Genomic DNA, 23751 nt, shown 5'->3' with positions numbered 1-23751 from the left:
CTGCCACCCGAGGCAGCTGCCTCACTCTGCCTAATGGTAGGAACAAGACAAACTGGCAACCCTAAAGAACAATTCCATACAGCATGATGCTGAGAGACAGAGAAACGTGTGGTCCAGGAAATATAGACAGATATAACAATGTAAGAGTTGCTACTCTGCATGCAAACATAGATTTTGATCTCCTGAAATATGTTATGCTCCATTTGAATGAGGGAGAAAGCAGTTACCTGTTGGTTAATATCACCCACTCAACACATCCAGTCCCCTCCAGAGCAGTTTGGGCAACTCCTTAAAAAATGTATGTGAGTTGTTTTCACTAGATGAATCATGAAAATATATATATATATATATATATATATATATATATATATATATATATATATATGCAAATAAACATACAAGTGCCACATTAAGGAGGAAAGCCTGCTGGATACATTGCAGCATGGGCAAAGCTGAGGCTGGACATGCATGTATCTAGGACAGCTTGCTCACGCCATGGGTGAAGAACCTGCTGTGAGTGCCCTTAAAGTCATGGGTAACTTTTTACCTCCCCAGGACATTTTGGGTAACTCCCTTTGCTTAATTCTGGGGTTTCTAGGGCTGGCCCAGCTGAATTTCCCTCCGTGGGTTTTGCTGTAGTGGAACATAAGCAGTGCAGACCCTGCTGTTGTGCGGCTTGTTTTTCTGCGCTCCTTGTAAGAGGTGCCCCAGCAGGAAAGGCCTTTACCTGGAATCCTTCCCACATAGTGTGATTCTGCCAAGACAGCAGCACAGGAAGCCACTGTCTGTGTATGTTTTAAAAGGCAGAGATCCAGGGATTTTTCAATATCCTGAATGAGTTAAGAATAAAAATCCAGTTCTCATAATCACGGAGACATCTACTGAACGGTGCCGCATAAAAAAGTGGGGAGGCAGAGAAGAGGCAATGTACATTTCTCGGTGGACAAGAGAGAGAAATAACAGTATATGGGTTAAAGAGAGAATTGCACGCAGATGAAGGTGATTGACAGTGGGTGAAGGACTCTGCGTGAGAAGCAGGGAAGGGGAGATCTCACAGGGAAAGAGGCTGGGGGAAGAAAGAGGTGCTCCCAGGTGAGAGCTGGGAGGGTTGCACCTTTTTCTGTATGGGATAAAAGTTAAGATATTTGTATTCGTCTGTCCCCTCCCTCCCTCCCTTTTGTGTGTAGATTAGTTTTTTATTATATTATGAAAAGTCTTAATAAAACTATCAATAACAAAAGAAAAATAACAGCATATGCAAACGATAGGAATTCAGAAACGGGGAGGCAAGTGGTGGGGGCAAACTCATTGACTGGGGGGGGCACTTGCTCCCTGCCCCACTCTGGTCCTGCCTATGATACAGTCAAGATCTACACCATGCCCTTATTGTCTCCCCATACAGCACCCATCAGTGCCAATCATCAGAGATGATGTGAGTTGCAGGCGAAAACATTTAGAGTGCACTTGATTGAGGAAGGCTGCCGTGCATATAAGCAGAGGTGGCTTTTCCCATTTCGCAGGGGAATTGCTGCCTCCTGGCCCCATTCATCACACTCCACTTCTGCCGCCACACACTGGTTCTTGCAGATCTTGGTGGGAGCTAAGATGCTCTTCCAGGTGTTTGCTGCTTATTTGGCTGCTTTGCCCGGAGCAGGAAAGATGAGCAGCAACACCATGCGCCAGATTGCCTCCCTCTCGGTGGCCGAAGTGGCAGGGTGAGTGGAGCGTCACCTCTCAGACTTCTGCCACCCGAGGCAGGCACTTCACCCTGCATCACAGGCGGGCCGGTTCCTGCTTCAAGCAGGAGGTACCTGCAGCAAATGGACTTACTAGCCAATTCCATGCTCTGTGTTGGCAATTTTCCTCCAAAGCCTAGGGCAGTTATTGGGAAACAAGATGTGTGAGAGATTATTGAAGGAGGTGGGTGGCTGGACTGATCATACATCCCTCCAAGAAGCTGGTTATACCCCTCCAAAAAGTAACTCAGGATGGTTCAATATTCCAGCTTTTCCCACTGCATGTAGATGTGTTTGTAATCATAGCAATCTGTGATCCACATGGCATTTGGATACTCGGGGAGAGCTCAGTAACCACAGTTATAGCGTGCAGAACTGGAGTGAGTAAGGAAGCATGTGTTCTGGAGAAAAAGGGGGAAAAGTGAGTCTCAAAATAGATTTCTTTTTTTATAATCAGATTTTTGAAAGCCAACCTTGGGATTTGGTTTTTTTTAGGGATCTTGACTCATGATTTTGTGACCAGGCCATGATTATTACATGACCCCCATGAGATACTGTTCAGTCTGCAGGCATTTAATTTATATGATTTGCTTCAATGAGGCTAGGATGTTCGGTTTATTGCTATAAGAGTTATTAAATGAGGAGACACTGCTTGTGAACAAAGACGGCTTTGGGGTGTCATGTAAGGCGGATTCACACATTGCATTAAATGAGTGTAGAGCCTGTTCTCCTGTATAACAATACTGTAGTTGAGCTGTACAAATCAACAAATGTATATTCTTTCACACAAATATTTTTACAGGCAAGCGCCTACCTGTGTTCAGTGTAACAAGTGGACAAGCCTACCCTGTACATCAGTTTGCATTTATTTCTGTCAAACCCCCTGATAGTGAACCTAAAAGTTGTTCGTTTTTTCCTACTAATGACAATCAAGGGAAGATGATGTCACTGTTCAAAATCTTGGTTAACCATGTGGAAAAACATGTCATGCCAGCCCTTACAAGGATCTCTTATCTTTTGTACACACCCTGGGTTGCTATTTCCCCTACAAAGGGGAAATATCCAGATATAGCATGGCTAAGCTCACAGGGGGAAAGCCTGTGCTGACAGAGAAAGAACGGAAACAAATTCTTATGCTTGAGATATCAGGATAAACTGCACTTCCTGGCTTCACTTAGCAACGCAGAACACAAAAGATGAGATTCTTGCAACAGACAATATATTTTTGCATGAGCAAGAGTCTTTCCCTTATGAAATTTCTTGGTTCCCCTTCTCCAGAAATGTCAGCTCAGCTTGCATGAGGGAGAGGGCAAAAAAGGAAGAAAATATAGCTCCAAGGCCTGCTCTTGAAAATTGAATGGCAAAGAATGAATTCACAGTAGGGCAGTGTACACACCATACATTAAAATGAACCCCTTGAATCCTGGTAACCATAGTTTACTCACCACACCACAAAGGTAAAATTCCCCAGCACCCTTAACAAACCACAATCCCCAGGATTCTTGGGGTGTGCGGGCTTTGAACATATGGTGTCTACACAGCTTAATATGTTATTGTGTACAAAGAACATTTGCCATGACTGCTTTTTATGGTAGGTTGTATTCAACTAACTGAGAGTCAGAATAGACCCAGTAAACTTATTAAACCGAAGTAAGTCATGTCTGTTCTTTTCAATGGTTCTACTTTGAGTATGACTAACATTGGCGACAACCCAATAACTGTAGCAATGTTATCAATGCAGGTAAAATTGTTACCCCCCCACACACTTTTTTTAACGCAAAGGGATAATGCTTAGACCATATGCAGCACCACCCCAAGTATGTTTACTTGGAAGTAAATGAGACTTTGGTGGCTTCCAGACTGTCACTACCTCCGGGTGGGATTCAATAACATATCAGCAAATTCAGGTTGCAGTTATATTGGATTGGGAAGTCTTGCACAACAGCCCCCCTTCCCCAAAGATCAGACTGTTTGCTTTAAGGAAAGTGGTGGGGAAATCCACTGGGAAGTGTGGATAACACTTGCTTTGATGCAGCAGAAACCTCAAACAAACTGGAGCAAATGCACATTAAATGGCCAACTTTGTCTAATCTCCCTGCAGATAAATCAGGAAGAATGATCAATAAATTGGTTGTCTGGAAGTGCCCCAAGTCTTAGTGGTGGAGAATCTTCCTTGTATGCAGAAGGTCCCAGGTTCAATCCTCAGCTTCTCCAGAAAAGGCTGGGACTATTCCTGCATTGCAGAGGGTTGGACTAAATGACCCTTTGGGTCCCTTCCAGCTCTACAATTCTATGATACCAAGTATGTTTGTATACCAATAATGACATAGGCTGCAATCCTGCACAAAGATTGAATGAGTCTCATTGATTTCAATGGTTTTAAGCAACCTTAGTGTAAAGTGTGCAGCACCTCTCTCTCTCTCTCTCTCTCTCTCTCTCACACACACACACACAATTTACCCACATGCATGTGATGTTTACACATAACTGCTGATGGTTTCATCATAGGGTAGACAGGTGGTATGATACATTTTTACCTGGGTGTGCAAATTAATTCCACTGTCTCATCTCTGCCCACTGGTCTTTCTTGTCAGTGCTTCAGACCCTGCAGATTTCACCAGAAATGACAGTGCGAAGAGTATGTACAGTGTAGGAGAAATTTCCATTTTCAATCATTTCCAATTAAGCCCACACTGCATGTTTGAGGCTACGCACCAGATTCACCACTGTTAATGTTCCAGACCCCGAGGGACAATTTGCCGTTTGTTCTTTGGCTTGTTGTATCTGGAAAGAAGCCACATGTTAGCAAATCAAACGTTTTGGTCTCAGTCTGGAGCGATTTTATTTTATTTTACTTCCCAGACTGTACATGTAGTGTCGGGAATATATTAATGCTGACAGAAACAAAGCTAGCTTCGGGAATTCTGCCAAACATGTTTGTCTAATGTAACATAACATGGGCATGAAAAATGTACAGGGAACTTTTCCACATCTCTCAGCCCGGTGGAGTTGGCCATTGATGCCTCTCTAAAAAAAAAGAAGAGAGTCAGATTTGCCCCAAAGAAATAGCTGCTATGATTTTAAACAGGAACATAGAAAGTCAACCCCAATTGCCTGTCTAGCTCAGTATTGTCTACACTGGCAGGCAGCAGCTCTCCATGGTTTCAGGCAAGGGAGTCCCTCCCAGCCCTACACGGAGATGTCAGGGGTTGAACCTGGGACCTTCTGTGTGTAAAGCTGTGAAAGGATGATGCTCAAGTCAAAAGAAGCAGGATGTCCTTGGTCTAGATCCAACACTCTCAAGACTGCATGATGGGCAACTCACTTTCACCACGGGGCATAGTTTGATAAGCACCAACCTTGGAAGAATAACATCAGAGCATCAGCATGGAAAACTGGTTCCCCTTTCTAAGCTAAAGCCTGGTTTCAAATGATGGGTTTGTGACACAATGGTGGAGCACATACATTGTATGCAGAATGCCCCATGTTTGATTCCTGGCATCACCTGGTAGGCTATAAAGCCACTGCCAGTCAGTTACTTAGCTGCTTCATAGCCAGTGGTCTGAGTTGGCAGTGTCCCATGTTTCCACGACATGTTACATCCATGTTAAGATCAAGGATTCTAGTTCAATAAATCTTGGTTCAGCCAAAGGTTTTGTGCGTGAATTCAATATAATAATATAAAACGAGCCCCGCTGGAACAAACCAGAGACCTGTCTAGTCCAGCATCTTGTTCTCCCAATGACCTTCTTCTTCTTCTTCTTTGGCGATCACTCCTAGTCAAGTAAGATTGTCTTCCATAAACACGGTTTTAAAAATGAGTCCTTAAGTGATTGTGGAGGCCATTTCTGGATCCACACGACCTTCCACAGTGGAGAGATAGGTTTCCAAGTGGGAGTTGATCACGGTGAGGGTTTGCCAAGTGTGCCTTCCTTTTAATGCATTTCTCCCTTGCGTCCTGAGTTTGTGCATCTTCAAAACCCATGACACCTTTGGTAAAGGCTGTTCTCCAATTGGAGCACTCGCAGGCCAGTGTTTCCCAGTAGTCTGTGTTTTTTTTAGATTTGCCTTGAGAGAGTCTTTGAACCTCTTTTGTTGACCACCAGCATTATGCTTACCATTTTTAAGTTCGGAATGGAGTAGTTGCTTTGGAAGACGATAGTCAGGCATCTGCACAACATGACCAGTCCAACGAAACCAGAGACACACCTGAGCGCAACAGCTCTCTCCCCACCTCTGATTTACAGCAACTGGTATTCAGAGGCACACTGCCTCCATCATGATCAGTGCCCTCTGACTACCTTATTCCCCATTAATTTCTCTGTCTGGAACATATTGCCATTTATAATATGAGAGATAATAAATTCACTCTGTTGCAAGCTAGATGTGAACCAGGCCAGTCAAGTACAAAGGCGTTTCAAAGCATGCGCATTTTGCTAGCTTGTTTCCATTGCATGTGGTTTCTACATAGCTGAGATAAGAGGAAGGGAAGTTGTTGTGGTCAAACACAGTGTCTGGCCTGAATTCTAGGTAACCAGCATGCAGCGTTCATCAGCCACTGCTGCCACAGCCGCAAGCACACTTCCTTTGTCCAGCTTCTGTACAGACTGCAAGCTCCTTGTGTTAAATTCGGAGGCATGATAAGTAATGATGTTTTGCTTAAGGGTTTGCACTCATCCTTTGAGTCAATAAGACGCATTTGCAGAGAGCTGAAGGTGGCAGCCGCCTCGTTTATTTTGTCCCATCTTCACCTATGATCAAAGACCTTCCCTGGGTTTCGAAAGAACTACAAAAAAACTACAATAGTGGGATGAGTGTGCACATCAGGCTCCCGGCTCCCTTTGTCATACCATCTTCAGCTCTGATTGGCAGCTTTAGTGTATCTCTTAGCAGAGATAGGGCAAAATCTGGGCGGTCAAGAATCTGGAGCAACCTGCTTGCCAGGACAAACACAGCCTGGGAAGTAATGGGTCGTGGGTGGACTCAGGAAAATAATCTAATGCAGGGGTAAGGAAACTTCTTAAGCCTGAGGGCCACATTCCATTCTGGGAAACCTTCCAAGGGCCATATACTAATGGTGGATGGAGCCAGATACAAAAGTGAGTTAACGACAACAACACCCTAATGCAAATTTTAACCTTTGTACAGTTGGCTAGTTGCTACACACACTCACTTGCCTCAATCCTGGCAGGCAAGAGGCATTTTCAGAATTCAATGATTCTAGGCAGGCACCAAAGCAGGACCAGTGAGGAGGGTGGGCTGGAGAGGGGGGGGTGTTATCTGGGGTGAGTTCAGACAGCCAGATAGAAAGGCTTGGAGGGTCATATTTGCAGGTAATCTTGTGTAATATTATGCCCTGCGCTAGGCCAACATTTGGCACCCCACAAATGAATCTTCTCAGTTATGGATCTCCTCAATTTTGCACCCCATCAGCTCAGTGCCCTTTGCAGAGGTACTGCCTACACTGGCCTAAATCCAGTGCTGATATTTGACCCCTGGGACCTCAGGCTTCCCAGCCGTCATCTAGACATAACAGCTTATAAGAACAGGGGTGTACCTAGGGAAGGGCCAAGTTGGCTCTGCCAAGGGGACAGACCCAGGGGAGAGCCTCTCACTTTAGCTCACAGTAACTGGGAGCTCATCTGCCCATCCACATGCTATTAGAATTATTCGCTTGCAGAGCAGGAAAGGAGATGAAAAGCAAACTTTTTGAGTTTCTGGTCCATAGGCAGGAAGGTGCTGAAACATCTCCTTAAATAATAATAATAATAATAATAATAATAATAATAATAATAATAATAATTTATTTGTACCCCACCCATCTGGGTACAACTGGGTTGCCGCAGCCACTCTGGGCAACTAGTACTGGCTACCTGATACGTTGCAGACTCTGTCACAGTGAATTAACTGTGTACTATTCCCTTAAATACAGCTCAATCTCAAGGCCACCACTGCCCTCTCTTCCTGGGATAAGCATTGTGCTGTTTTCAGCAGCATCACACCACCACACCCATTTGGCTAACTCAGAATCTGGGACCTGGCCCAGCCTCACGCACCACCAGTTTGGCAATAAATCCAAACAATTTCCCATCTGTTAAGTCAGTGCAATGTGGTGAGCAGTTTCTGTTTTCCTTGAGTGCGAGGGACACATTCTTTGGAGATGACTCTTCCAAAGCCCTCTCTAAAGGAAAACAGAAACTGCTCACCACATTGCATTGACTTAACAGATGCCTGGGGAGGGGTTATTGCTATACAAATTGCCTAGAAACTGCTCATATAGTATCAATGTGCTGCAAGTACAGTTTATAGAGCCTTGCAAGTGGTAAACTGCAGTTTGCTCCATGCACTTCTCCTGTGGGACACTCGCCTACTTTGCCCGGAGAGGAACTTATATGTGTGGATTTCCCCTTTTGCGCTACATTTGATGGTAGTGGGAGGATCCTTCTCACCCACCTGCTTTACTCATTCTCTCATGCTGCCTGTACTTAGTGAGAAGCAGTATTTATCTCTGTTTAATGAAGTGCTGATCGCTCATTGTCACAAGGGATAATACTCAGGCAGTTGTCCAAAAACATGCGTCCAATGTGAGCAATGCTTTACAAGAGTTTCTTGAAATATATAGAATTCTCTTTGCTTCAGGCAGCCTATGATGATTTGGAAATAAAAATGCAAAGAGCTGTGAAAAGGAAGGGAGGATGCAACCCCTTGAAGTAGCAGTTTGCAATTACTTCAGCTAGGTGACATGACAGCTCAGTTGGTAGAGCGTGAGACTCTTAATTTCAGGGTCGTAGGATCGAGCCCCATGTTGAACAAAAAATTCCTGCTTTGCAGGGGGTTGGACTTAGATGACCCTCATGGTCCCTTCCAACTCTACAATTCTATGAGAGTCAGTGTGGTGTAGTGGTTAAGAGCAGTAGACTCGTAATCTGGGGAACCGGGTTGGCGTCTCCGCTCCTCCACATGCAGCTGCTGGGTGGCCTTGGGCTAGTCACATTTCTTTGAAGTCTCTCAGCCCCACTCACCTCACAGGGTGTCTGTTGTGGGGGAGGAAGAGAAAGGAGAATGTTAGCTGCTTTGAGACCCCTTAGGGATATCAAATCCAAACTCTTCTTCTTCTTATGATTCTATGACCCAGCATGCCTTAAGCCAGTCGCTCCCAAACACACACACACCCCCCACACCATGAACCATTTGAAAATTGCTGAGGGTCTTGGCAGACCATGTAATGATTTATTTCCTGCCTGTTGTAGAAGCCTTCATCTGCCCCAGCTGCAACAAAACATATCCCTCCTTCATCAGTTTCTATAGCCACAGCAGGAGCTAAAACCTTCCAACAGCTTGACTTCACCCCCAAAGGTGCATTGTCTCCCGAGACAGACGGATGCCAACCATAGTTATTGTAATTCTTTAGAATTCAAATTGTAACAGAAAAAAATCTAATACAAAAGAAATAGAAGAAGCAATAAAAAAATTAAAAATCAACATGCATATTCAATGTGATGGATATGCCATCTCCAATCACAAATCCATAGGCAGAACACCTAAATGAAGCCTGTGGTCCATGGACCAGGGGTTTGGAAACTTCTGCTTTCAGCTCCTTTAAGTCAATGGGAGTAGTGCTAGCTCCACGTTTTGGAGGGAAACCAGAGAAAGATGTACGTGGGAGGTGGAATATGTGATCTTGTGGCCCTCTCCCAATGCCTGGACCCTTATTTAATGTTTACATCTGCTTCAGGCCTTGGAGGTGGAAACACATCTCATAGACCTCAGAACAGCTTTGCTGGCTGGGGCTGATGGGAGTTGTGGTACAAAATATTTGGAAGGCACCAGGTTTGTGGAGGTTGAGTTAGAAGGAGGAGGACGAGTCGCACATCCCATTCTACTTAGGGACAAGCAACATATTAAAAGCCCTTTGTAATAATGCACAATGGAAAGTACTTTTTCAAAAACCCTCCAGTGAATTCAGGGACCATCGCTCAGCCGTTGCTGGCATCCGCCTGTCTCAGGAGATAACGGAAGAGTGCGCCTTTGGGGGTGAAGTCAGACTGTTGGAGAGTTATAGCACCTGCTGTGGCTGCAGTGACTGATACAGGAAAGAGATATTTTGTTGCAGCTGGGGCAGATGAAGGCATCTGGTTTTGCTGCTACAGGTGCATCATGGCATTTATTCTGTGTTCCTCCCAGCTGTCATTCTTCCTCTGGTTACTGCTACAGATACATGACCTGACTGCCTGTCTTCAGGCCCAGCAGCAAAACATATGAACTGAATGCAGAAGGTCCCAGATCTGATTCTTGGCATCTCCATGCTGTACCAGGTCATGAAAAAGCCCTCTTCCTGAGACAGTGGAGAGCTACTGCCAATCAGAATAGATCAGAGTACAATAGTCTTTGTTGCTCCTGATTTGGTTGCACTGTAGTACAATTAGGCCCCTCCAGCTGGCAATCTAGAGCCAAGTGAGGACTCCCAGGTAAGATCCTCCCTCTATTGTGTGGGCAGGTAATCCCTCCCCTACCTGGCCTAGTATTGTATTGGCTACTGATGCAAAACTACCCTCCTTGCCTGCCCATTTAGCAACCATGTGTTTACTTCAAAACTCTATGCAATTTCTAGCAGTCTCCACCTAATTCTAAAAGAGCAGTAAGTTTGGCCCCATGAGGTGTTACCTCTTGCTCAGATCAATAAGCCTTCATGAGAGGGTATTACGTCTATCAGAAATATTGTTCTGACACATGCGCTTTTGGCACAAACTAGCCTGCCCTAAATTATGCCTGCCCAGCACTCAGCGTTTTCAGTCTGAAGGTTAATCTGTCATTCTCTTTCTTACATGAGTTGCTTGTGACAGCTGATGCCTTTTGCCATCTCAGAGGCACACAGATTGGCAATCACTGCACAGCCACCAACCGTGGCCTGGCTTTAAACAGATGCTGCAAAACCTCACCTCTAAAGTATTATTTTCTTCACGGTATGCTGACCTCATAATAGCATCCCCGTTTCAAATCAAGATGCATTTTCAGAATTTCAGCCATTTGATATTGTGACATTAGTAATTCCAGCGAAAGATAGAATAAAATTTGACTTTCTCGTCTTTTCCAAACACCTCTTTACACAACTCTCTCTTCTCTCTCTGTCAGCATGCTGCAGCTGATGGGAGTTGTAGTTCAAAAGATTTGGATGGCACCTGGTTGACAAAAGCTGCTCTATAGAGTGTAGCTTTTGAATTGTATTGGCGAGAACCCACTTCCCTCCCCTCTCTGTACTTCAGGGGCTTTTCACAGTCTGCATTGAGCTTTTTGTTTCCAGCAGAAACAGGGAACAGGGTGGTGACACAGGCAACAGAGAACTGAAAATAAATATCACCTTATTTGCAAATATCACCTCCTTTGCACAGATTCTCAGGGACTACCCCACTCATTCCTCAGGGGGGAAATAAGTAGTAAGGCATGAGTAGGAGGAGCCATAGTTGCCTCACTTCCCACTGTTAGGGATCGGCTGTGAATGGAGGTGAGTCACAAGCTGAGAATCATGAGACAAGTCAGTGGCTAGAAGAACTAATCAGCCAAGAAGGACCAAAGGGCAAGCCAGGAGTGGGAACCAAAGAGCAAGTCAGGTCTGGAGGACAAATCAGCTCTTTAGATTGCAGTGGTACCTTGGGTCACAGACGCTTCAGGTTACAGACGCTTCAGGTTACAGACTCCGCTAACCCAGAAATAGTACCTCAGGTTAAGAACTTTGCTTCAGGATGAGAACAGAAATCGTGCTCTGGCGGTGCAGCGGCAGCAGGAGGCCCCCTTAGCTAAAGTGGTGCTTCAGGTTAAGAACAGTTTCAGGTTAAGTACGGACCTCCAGAACAAATTAAGTTCTTAACCCAAGGTAGCACTGTACTGCAGTGTGTTAAAACAGGTCTAGCCCACTGGTTAAGCGGCAGAAGCCCAGAGAAGCGGTGTTGGCAGTGGCACTCGTTTCCAGTGAGATCTTGCCAAAATCTCGTGAGATCTCACAGAACACACAGGATATTGCAAGATCTCATTGGAAGCTGCTTTCAGTGCTTCAGGGGTGCTGCTGCACAACACAAATAACAGGATGCTCCAGCCTTGGCATTAAACACAAGGCTGCCTTTGAAGATGGTTCAAAGCCGGTGCAAATTTCAGTGGCGCGTTTGCTGACTAGGGCAAGATGGTCTGAACATATCACACCAACCCTGGCACAACTGCATCGGCTGCAAATTAGTTTCCAGGCTCAATTCAAATTGCTGATTTTGACCTGTAAAGTATTGTGCATCTCGGGACTACCAGTCACTCAAGGATCACCTCTCATCGTATGAACAACCTGGTTTGGCATTTGAGGTCCTTCACCATATTCTCTAACAGAGGTGCAGAGGGTGATGGATAAGAACAGATCTTCTCAGTGGTGGCTCCCCATTTGTGGAATGTTTCCCCAGGGAGGCACACCTGGCACCATTATTAACTGCTTTATGTGCCAGGTAAAAGCATTTTTAATCATTCGGGCCTTCAGACCTTAATCTGGAGGGTAAAGTATGTTTGTGACCTCTTCTTTTTCATAGGGTAGGCCCAGTGGGATCTGCCTTTTTGTACATGTTATTGATCAACATTTTAGGGTTTGGGCTTGTTTACTTTTGTCCTTATGCTTGTTTTCCTTTTTTGTTTTGTTTCTGGAAGTTGCTTTGAGCCTCTTTTGAGGAAAAAGCAACAAAACTACAACAGCTGCAACTCCTTCCTGGCCAGAAAAAGCTAGTGGTATGACTGGATGGTGGAATCAATCCAAATGTTTTTTTCCCACTGATAACAGCTGCCACTCAAGCATGTCCATCGCAGACTTCATTCTGTGCACACCTACCCCACTTAGCCCTGCACTGAATTCTACCCCATCGTTATTTTTTACAAGGATAGCAACCTCAGGCAGGAGTTCCTTTGATTATATCATTCTATAAGCAAGGCCAGCTTGAGGAACCCCTTCAGCCATTTTAGCCATGCGTAAGTGTGTGTTAATCTGCTCCTGAATGAAAACCCCCTCCTTTGTTCTAGGAAGGAGGAGGAGAGGGGCTTATCCTTCCTGGTTCACAGCACACAGCAGTCTCTTGGATCGAGCAAGGTTATAAAAGGTTGTAAACCAGCATGTAATTTGGCTGCTTATTCCTAAGGAAATATGGTTTGGCAGTGGCGTGACTAATTGCACTGATACCCACAAGACCCCAAAGGCAAATTATCATGCCATTTATTCTCCCCTCCAGCTGAGCTGTCTCGTAACTCATGTCAAATAAAGTACAGTGCTTTGATGTAATTACTGTGCCATTAATTAAGCCATATCCCCAGTTACTCTTCTCAAGTCAGGCTGCTTTGCAGAACACTACATAAGCTTAGCCCATCAATAGCCAGGAAGCGGCTCTTTGGTGGTTAGGGAATATGGTAGTTCTCCAGGTAGACTTGTAGCCAAAATTTGTGCATTTGTGGTGATGGTTGCAAGTGGGACTGTCGGTGTGCTGGGGTCTAGCCACCCAAGGCAACCATTATGCTCTGTTCTTAAGCAGCTGCTATAACTTCCCATTGGCCAAATTTCTAGCAGAAGTGTGAAGTGGCAGATAGGCAAGACAACCCATCTCAAGTGTTCAGTGAGCAGGGGAGGGGTGTGTGTGTGATTATTTCAGATGTTAATAATGCGCAGCATGAAGCAATTGTATGCATAAAAGCTGACTCCTTTTGGAATAAAAATTGTCCAGACCCATAATTATGATTCAAAGCTTTTCTAAGCAGAATTTCTTCAAACAAGTACAAAAGCGTCAGTGATACATCCAGAAAGAAGTACAAAGCATATGTGTATTGAAGCATAGGTTCTTCTTCTTAAATATATAACTTAATTACAATCAGAGCTGAAATCAAAGCTCTATCTCCCCCATAGTCTGCATTAGTCTGTATACAGCCTGAGGCTATGCAGCTTCATTTACAAATCCTTTTCTGACTATGCCTGGGAACAGAAGCAAAGCCAACTCCCTTCAAAATGGAGATTTGCAATGGAATACCTTAGTCACATGTTCTAAGGTTAAACACTCACATGTAAGCTAGCAGAGAACATCAACAGTTAATTATCAGTTCATTTAGAAGCTCGAAGAGCTCTTTCTAGCTTAGTTCACACCAATGGAATTTTCCAATGTTAAACCCTTAGCAATATACATACAGGCATTCTCAACAGGGATTGAATGGTGTCTGGTGCCCACCGGGACTGGTGGGGCAGGATGCAGGGTACCCAAAGGTAGGTTTTTCCCCTCCATCCTCCTCCTTGATGAGATTTACCAGGGGCAAAAGGAGGAAGGGCCAACCCCTGGGTCATGCAGATGGGACAGATTGATGCTGGTAAGGCAATGCCCCATTTAGTCTAATGGGCCTCCACTGGTGAGAACCCATCCACTGGCCACACTCTGATATTGCGTGTTCAGCATTAATGTGAAGGGGGCCTGTGTATGTATGTCTATGTCACAGAAGTCTTAAAGGACACACTAGTTAGGAAGTTATTTATTTATAGGTCCCAGGGCACGCCACTTATTTTTTTAAGCATTTATAATTCACTAAATGTTTTTGATTTTTTTCTAAGCACTGTACTCTCTCTCTCTCTCTCTCTATATATATATAATATCATTAACATGAAAACAACAACATAAAACCGGTAAAGCAACAATATTAAAGCTTTTAAAACAAGAATTCAGGGATTTCAGATAAATGAAGACAGGTTCCAATATTATAGGTCAGGGAAAGCCTGGGCAAAAATATGGTCTGCACAAGTCATCTGAAACAGTTAGTGGTTGCTGCTTCATGTAAGGTTACAACAATATGATCATAGAGTTATTAGATAACTTTATTATTTCTCTTTTTTTAAAAAAAATTATTAAATTTTACAATTTTCTTGTTCATCACAATAACATTATCTCAACAAAAAAGAAAAATACAGTTCCCCCATTCCCTCTCCCTACTACTTCTCTCAACCCCCTCTTATGGTTCATTACATATTAACTTCTCCTGCTTGTTTTATTATATCTCAATAAAGCATTCTTAATTTTTGAATATTATTATTTGTATGTTATGTCCTAAATCTTGCGCCCACTTAATCACTGCACATTTAGCCTCTTCGTCTTTGGTTTCCCACTCTAATCATAAGTTATACGTCTTCTGCAACAATTTAGTATTATCATCTATAATTTCTCGTTGGAATCTGGATGAAGTGTAACTGAATCCTTTCTTTTTATCTCCTTTAATACCTCATTTAATTGGCGATATTGCAACCAGTCTTGCACATACTTTGTTATTTCTCTTAAACAGGAACAGAACAGCAGCAGGAAATGCCTGGCCCTACCTAGGTACAACTAAGTCTAGTGCCCCCTACTGACTAACCTGTATAATGGCAGTATCCACACAGTCTGTCCTCACATAGGTCGCCTTCACATTAATACACACACACACACGGGTAAGAGGGTAGGGAATCCTAAACAATGGAGCTGAAAGAACATTTGCAATGCAACAGGTACACAGTCTGCAATGTTAATATGCTTAGAAGGATGCAAGATCAAGAGAGTGACTATTTCATCACATGATCTTGCAACACCTGCAGGGGCAGGGAAACATTCCTGCAATGGGAGCTAAGAAGTGGCCTCAGTGTGTGTCTGTCAGTCCTTCCAGTCTGTTCACGCTCATTGGCCAAAGCACCAGATGGTGGCATTTGCACTGGGCATGGCTTTCCTTCTCACAAAGCAATAGGTTTTTCCATTGTAATTCTTTAAAGAAAGGGGCCACTGACTTGGATAGTCACTGCTGAAAGTTCAGGGAAGAAAATTATCGAATATAGGGAACCAGGCCTGTATAGTAGTGCTGGTCTCCCCCCACCCCCACCCCACAGATGGCCTTGGCTGTAGGACTGTGTTACCCAGAAATCAATCATAAAAAACCCAACAGAGCTCCCACCTCCCATTGTCCCCTGTTTGATCAAGGGAGAAAGTGCTGCCTGCCGGCTGGTTGGAGCTGTCAGCCTGGGGTGCTATTCAAAGCACAGTGTAGATATAAGCCATTAGATGCACACAGAGTAAAATAGAAATGACCTGCTTCTCAACACAAATCCTGTGACAGGGCAGAGAAAACGGGAGCTCAAAGGCTGTCCTATTTTTCTCCTCTCCTTTATTTCTGCAGCTACCTGTGGTGTTTGCCACAGAGTCAGATTAAATAGCTGATTAAGCTTTTTCACAGCCCGGCCTCTCGATGTTCTGCCTACTGAGAGCATTGCTGGAGCCAAATGTTGCTTCCACTGGCTCCATTAACCAAAATGACTCAAGACTTGGACATTCAGCGGATGGGGGGTGGGGAGGGGGGGGAGATCCACTGGGGACATCAGTTAGATGTAAAACTGTCTTCCCGCTTGCAGCAGTTGTGGGCTTTTGTTCCCTTGCAGCAAGGAGTGGCTTTTCTAATAAACTTTTAAAGAGGCACACTAAAAAAATAATGATTGATTGATTGGCGAAGGGAGGAGGCCCAGATTAACAGCTTTGCTGTGCACACCTAAAATAAATATATTTTAAAAACTGACTCTTTTCAAGAGCTTTTCAAAAATGGAATATTTGGTCCATTTTCAAATGGTCCTCTTCTGCTTCCTGTACTGTATAGCTAAATTAACTTTTTTATTATTAAGGGGCATAACTCAACAGTGAAGTATGTATTTTGCTACAGTTTTATCGACTTTGTCTTCTAGATTATTACATGGCTTTTATTGTAATGCATTGTTCTTTTTCTAAGTTTATGCCGTGCTTTATGCATTTACATTCTGTAGGTTGCCTAGAGACTTCATGTGTGTCTAGAGACTAATAAATTATAATAACAGTAATAGTAATTATAATCTTTTGTATCAGAAGGTCCCAGGTTCAATCCCTGGCGTCTCCAGCTCAGGTGTAGCACATAATGAACTCACCTCTTTCTTTCTTTTATTACCTGTTTTGGTTTTATTTTTCCTCAGCCCACCACACCTTGCTTTGTGCAACATCTTGTATAGATTTAGATCATTGGTTTGCAGAAGGTCATGGTTCAGAGGCTGCAGAGGGGAGAAGCTGGGAAATATTGAGAGAGCAGCAGGAAGAAGAAGCACCAGGGGAGAGACAGCTAACAGACTCAGTGTCTCTTGAAAGCATTCCTGACCCCTTCACAGGACGAGGCGTGCCTTAAGAGTAGTAGAACAGAAAACTCAGAGGCAGAAAACACAGGTCATCTGGCGCAGGGATGACGTGGAATAGGAGAGGGGGTGGGACTTTACTCGGAGCAACACCATTATCTAAGAAAGACTGCATTCCTTCATCTTTCCTCTGTGAATATTGAATAAACTACTTGGTAAGAACTTTCCTTGTTTGTCTGCTTCTTGGCTGCCACCGTGGGAGGGATAGGATTCCCTGAAGTCTGGCAGAGAGGCAGCTTCGCTGTATGTTTTTTGGCCCCTGCTAAAACCATTTTTGTTTAAGCAGGCCTGTCCAGATATTCAGAAGCTGATATGTGTTCTCATCTGTTGATTTAAATTATATTTTGCTTTTTTAAAAAATACCTGTTTTTAACTTTTTTTGTTTACTATTTTAATAGTTATTTTATTTTTTTATAAACCATTTAGAGGTTCTATTTACAATCAAGTGGTATATACATTTTGTTAAATAAATAAAATTAGATAGCTTCTAATGGTTTCTTCCCTTAGATAGATTGTTTCTTCCCTTGTGGATCAGTGTGACTACCTTTGCCTTAAAAAGGAACCTTGTTTCTTTTCTCCCCCTCCCTCATTTTAATTGGGAAAACATCTCTGAGTACAATTGTATTTCTCTTCTAAATATATTAGGGTTGTACAAAATTAAAATGCACATTCAAATCCCTAATCCTCTTACCTTGAAATGCAACCGCATCATTATAAAAATTATCCTCCCTATGAATACTCTGAATTAATTCAATAACTGTTCTCAGTCACCACTCTGATCCTAAATAATTAACAATAAAAAGGATTCCAAATAATATATTGTGGTTTTTTGCTCCAGTTTTTGCTTCATGTCCTATAACTTTACATTTGCACTTTTGTCTATTGCACGGTTTCCCAAGCTTGAGTCTCTAGCTGTTTTTGGACTACAACTCCCATCATCCCTAGCTAGTGGGACCAATGGTCAGGGATGGTGGGAATTGCAGTCAGCTGGAGACCCAAGTTTAGGAAACCCCTGGTCTCTTGATTGGAACCCAATAGGACTGGTAATTTTTGCAGTAAGGAAAGTGATGGGGAAATGCACCAGGAAGCATGGGATGCCACACATGGGATTTGATACAACATCCTCTCAAACATATCAGGATGCAAGTTCATTAAGCCAATGTCATCAGATCTTTCTGCAAACAAATCAGGATGGCTGCTCAATAAAGATGTCATCTGGAAGCGCCTTGGGATGGGATGAGAAGGCTGTCCCTGAGTCCTTCAGTTCAGGTGGCATTGGTCATTATCGAAGGAGCTAAGCCAAGACTGGCATGCTCCTTCCTTTGTACCTTCAGTAACTCCCTGGTTTAATATATCAGTGAGTTCCTCACAACAGTACCATAGAGGGCTCTTATCCTCATGCCCTTCGTTTGTGCTTCTCATAGCCTGCTGGTTGGCCTCCATGGGAAGCAGGACTATCCTAATGTTCTGCTTAGGAGAAAGCATCCTAGCATACAAAACTGGATTATACCGAGTTGGATCACTGGCTGTTATGACTGAATACTGTCTTCACTGACTGGGAAAGGGTCCGAAGTATCTTAGGCAAGAGCTTTCCCCCAACCTCCCTGGAGAAGCTGGGAATTAAGCCTGGGAACATTAGCATGAAAAGCATGTGCCTTGCCATGGAGTTATCACCCTTCCTTTAATAGAGTTTTGTTGTTGTTTAGTCGTGTCCGACTCTTCGTGACCCCATGGACCAGAGCACGCCAGGCATTCCTGTCTTCCACTGTCTCCTTCAGTTTGGTCAAACTCACGTTGGTAGCTTCGAGAACAATATCTCATCCTCTGTCATCCCCTTCTCCTTGTGCCCTCTATCTTTCCCAACATCAGGGTCTTTTCCAGGGAGTCTTCTCTTTTCATGAGGTGGCCAAAGTATTGGAGCCTCCGTTCACACTCTGTCCTTCCAGTGAGCACTCAGGGTTGATTTCCTTAAGAATGGAGAGGTTTGATCTTCTTGCAGTCCATGGGACTCTCAAGAGTCTCCTCCAGCACCATAATTCAAAAGCATCAATCCTTCAGCGATCAGCCTTCTTTATGGTCCAGCTCTCACTTCCATACATCACTACTGGAAAACCATAGCTTTTACTATATGGACCTTTGTTGGCAAGGTGATGTCTCTGCTTTTTAAGATGCTGTCTAGGTTTGTCATTGCTTTTCTCCCAAGAAGCAGGCATCTTTTAATTTTGTGGCTGCTGTCACCACCTGCAGTGATCATGGAGCCCAAGAAAGTAAAATCTCTCACTGCCTCCATTTCTTCCCCTTCTATTTGCCAGGAGGTGATGGGACCAGTGGCCATGATCTTCGGGTTTTTTTGATGTTGAGCTTCAGACCATATTTTGCGCTCTCCTCTTTCACCCTCCTTAAGAGGTTCTTTAATTGAAAGCACACTGCAGAGCACCAGAACTCCCTGGTCTACAACTTAATAATAACTGTGGGACTGGCTACAAATGGGCCTGGTTCTTAGACACAGAAATGCAAACTATGGCTTCCAGGAACCACACAAATGTGTGGGCCCCTGGAGAGGAGCTTACAGCTTCTTTGCTTCTCTTTCTCTCTTCTCTCTGGACCTTTTTTTGCCCCTCCATCACGCTGAGCTAAGCCAAAGTTTGGTTTAGTATGTCATCCGAACCCAGCACTTTTATATAGTCCTGGTAAGCTTATCATGGCCATGTGAGCCCAGCAACCATGAGGGTTTTGGGTGGAAAAGCAGAGAGAGATAGAATCATAGAATCATAGAATCATAGAGTTGGAAGAGACCACAAGGGCCATCGAGTCCAACCCCCTGCCAAGCAGGAAACACCATCAGAGCACTCCTGACATATGGTTGTCAAGCCTCTGCTTAAAGACCTCCAAAGTAGGAGACTCCACCACACTCCCTGGCAGCAAATTCCACTGTCGAACAGCTCTTACTGTCAGGAAGTTCTTCCTAATGTTTAGGTGGAATCTTCTTTCTTGTAGTTTGGATCCATTGCTCCGTGTCCGCTTCTCTGGAGCAGCAGAAAACAACCTTTCTCCCTCCTCTATGTGACATCCTTTTATATATTTGAACATGGCTATCATATCACCACTTAACCTCCTCTTCTCCAGGCTAAACATGCCCAGCTCCCTTAGCCGTTCCTCATAAGGCATCGTTTCCAGGCCTTTGACCATTTTGGTTGCCCTCCTCTGGACACGTTCCAGTTTGTCAGTGTCCTTCTTGAACTGTGGTGCCCAGAACTGGACACAGTACTCCAGGTGAGGTCTGACCAGAGCAGAATACAGTGGCACTATTACTTCCCTTGATCTAGATGCTATACTCCTATTGATAGCATAGGATAGATGGAGGAGGTTGTTCACCCTTTGCCTTGTCCAGCATTTCTCCACTGCAAATTTCATCCTGCAGGGTTTGGAATGTGAGCTTGCAGCTGAGGAACAGGCCAGCACCCCTCTCACCCCACTGCTTTTCTTGTTAAAAAAAACAACCCTTCCCTCCTACAAAAAAAGTAGAAGAGGCCTCAGAGTTCTACTGTTCTGTGCTTGCATGAGCCATCACGCAATTTCTCTTGCAATAACAATGCAGAGGTGGAGCTTATAATGTTACTCTTCACAAATTCTGTTCCACCTGCTCCTCACATCTGTGAATAAATCTAAATGTAGGCAGAAAACAGTCTGGATGTTTATTTTTAAAAGTGTTAATGATATTTTCGTAGAGCCTCTATAGGGACTCAGTAACAGATTGGCTAAGTCCTGGCCTGCTGTAACCTGCCCTCTGTATTCTAAAAGTGCGACATCTTCTCAGAATATTGCTTTGTTTGTGGGAGAGTAAATTGCTGAGATGTAAGTGTTTTGTGCATGTGTGTACATGCGCAAAATAAAGTTCAGCCAATGGAATTCAATATGATAAAATAGAGGTCTGATTGATGTTCAGCTGTCTGGGTGAAGGTATTCTGCAGCTTTTCCATAATTAAAGTCCATCATATATTTAATGATTATTTAATTATATGACAGCTATTATTTAACTATTATTTTTAATTACTGTTGAATAATATTGAATCTTATCCAATATTAATGCAGTTATATAAACAGTACACAAACATAGATACATATATAACCAAGCTTCCTAAATTTGTATTAGGAACATCTGTAATGATCAAGAAACGTTAACCAAACAGTATTACAAACAAGGCTGATATTACATATAATAAAGGGAAAGAGTTACTAGTTCTTGTCTGACACTTGTTTGACATTTCATGTTGCATTTACTGGAACTTCTTTTATAGCCGTAGTAGTAGGGAAATCAAATGATAGAAACCCAAACAGATGAGATGGGTCCTTGTAGGGCAAGGAATGTCTGCACAAGCTTCTTAGGATTCCCAACACATTCAGCCCAGTAATCAAGGGATGTAGGTTAGTTGGATCTGACATAAGCTGCTGTGCCCTTTGTTTTCTGAGGGTCTTTCAATTTACACTTCTCTGTCCCTGTTAAGTTGCTGCAGCCGCCTCACAGGGGATTTGCTTGTGTCTTCTTGCAGGCCTGTCACAGACACCAGTGAAGAAGTGGAAGATGAGAACCATCTGGGCAAGCCAATTGCCCCAAGAAATTGCTGTCCCCCACCAGGCATCAGCGTCCTTGAAAAGCTCATCAAGACATGCCCGGTTTGGCTTCAGTTGAGCATCAGCCAGGAAAAGGCTGTCCAAATACTCTGCAAGGAGCCCGTAGGGGTATGTCTACACTTTCTCTGTAGAATACTGTTTCGTGGTCCTTGAGGGAGATGACATGCAGGCTTAGATCGGGGAAGCCAATGTGCTATACTCCAAACGTTGTTGAACTCCAACTCCCATCAGCCCCAGCCAGTTTGTCCAATGGACAGGAGTGATGGAATCTGGGATCCAACAACATCTGAAGGGCAACAGATTTCCTGCCCCTAAACAAGATTCTGTTTTCTTAGTGTGTTTTGCAGCTTTGTTCCTCTTCCCACTGATTTCACTATTTTAGACTGTTATCGAACATTTTGTGGGACAGTGCATTTTAGCAAGTTTATAATGCATTTCAGCAACTTATTCTCACTAACACATTCATTTTTATTTGTACTTTCCCTTAATATATGCATTCTGTACACCCTTCTTCTTCTTCTTGGAAAACTGCACCACAAAATTTGGAAATGTGGGAATTTAGAGGGACAGCTGCTTTTCAATTTGTGGATTGTTTCAGGAAGTGCTGATTAGGTAGGTTCCCATTAAAATGCAAACAAAACCAAATTTCTCCCCCACCTGTGCTCTGATTATAGTCTAGTGGCCTTTCTTTAGCAGGAGAGAAATGTATTTAAATGATAGCCATCTATCCAACCTGGTGTTGTTTGGCTCTAGGACTTGACAGTCAGAAATTCTGGACATATGGCAGAGTCCTACTGAACCCTCAACTTTGGTGTGGAGAGGCAGTGAAAGAAAGACTAATTGTATGATTCTATGGCATTAGGAAAGAGGCTGAGAATAAGACAACTAGTACCATTATATATATAATGGTGTGTGTGTGTGTGTGTGTGTGTGTGTGTGTATATATATATATATATATATATATGCAGGTTTTGGTGTCCTCGGGTGTCTTCCCGTGTAAAAGTTGGGGTGTCTAGGCGACGTTTCGACGAGGTCTCACTCGTCATCTTCAGGCTGGTGCTTTCGGCTTCTTGTTACTGGAACAGAGCGGGATCTCAGTGTTTGAGTTCCTATAAATACTGTAGAGGGGTGTGGTGTATTGCCTCAAAAGTTCTGGGCAGAGGGGAAGTTCCCAGGCTAGTGTTCTTTTCTTCTTTTGTTCCTTAATTACTTGAGGGATATCTTGAGTGATTTCTTGAGTGATATTCTGAGTACCACTTAGGTGGGTCATTAGGTGTGGATTAGTTGCTAAAGCCTTCGTGTCTTGACCTCTTGAATTTGTGAAGAGTTTTTCTGGGAAGATGGCTGTACTGCATTTAGTTGTGCTTTGGCTTGGCTTCGTGTATAGGGGCGAGCTGTGGTTTTGTGCCCTGTGCCAGCCAGATCTGTGTAGGGATTGTAGGGGGGTGCAGCATCCGGAGTTGCCACTATGGTTTGGTTACTGGATGGTGTCTGTAATTTATCTGTGGAGAGGGTCTGGGTTTGGGTCTGGTGTGGTTGATTGGTGGTGGCGTTCTGTGTGCCTCTGGATCTGGTGTCGGTTTTTGTGGGGAGGGCTAATTTCCAGATGTCTGGCAGGCGGGACGTGTCGTCACGCTTGTTCATGTTGTGAGGGTGTTTCTCTATCTCGATGGCTTCCATGATTATTCTCTTGTGGTGATGTTCCATGTTAAAGAGCAATTTGGAATCTGCAAAATTAATTTCGTGTCCTGTTTCTTTCATGTGTTGGAAAAGAGAGGAAGATTTTTCTTCTTTTTTGACGGCATTCTTGTGTTCTGCGATACGTGCATTTATTCGTCTGTTTGTTTGTTTGGACAAACAAACAAACAGACGAATAAATGCACGTATCGCAGAACACAAGAATGCCGTCAAAAAAGAAGAAAAATCTTCCTCTCTTTTCCAACACATGAAAGAAACAGGACACGAAATTAATTTTGCAGATTCCAAATTGCTCTTTAACATGGAACATCACCACAAGAGAATAATCATGGAAGCCATCGAGATAGAGAAACACCCTCACAACATGAACAAGCGTGACGACACGTCCCGCCTGCCAGACATCTGGAAATTAGCCCTCCCCACAAAAACCGACACCAGATCCAGAGGCACACAGAACGCCACCACCAA

At 43.7% G+C, this 23751-nt stretch overlaps 1 protein-coding gene across 2 annotated transcripts in view; it reads left to right on the top strand.

The window, feature by feature from the left end:
• RIN3 (Ras and Rab interactor 3) overlaps positions 1 to 23751 on the top strand; it is a 70731-nt gene that overhangs the window by 2119 nt on the left and 44861 nt on the right. For both annotated transcript variants that reach the window (XM_083501503.1, XM_083501504.1), the window contains exon 2: positions 21504 to 21693. In XM_083501503.1, coding sequence (XP_083357629.1) covers positions 21504 to 21693 — 190 coding nt within the window. The remainder of the gene's footprint in view (positions 1 to 21503; positions 21694 to 23751) is intronic.

Source organism: Podarcis liolepis (genome assembly GCF_965112155.1).
Source record: "Podarcis liolepis genome assembly, chromosome: 1".
NCBI classification, from domain to species: Eukaryota; Metazoa; Chordata; class Lepidosauria; order Squamata; family Lacertidae; genus Podarcis; species Podarcis liolepis.
This window is presented reverse-complemented; position numbering and strand designations above follow the sequence as displayed.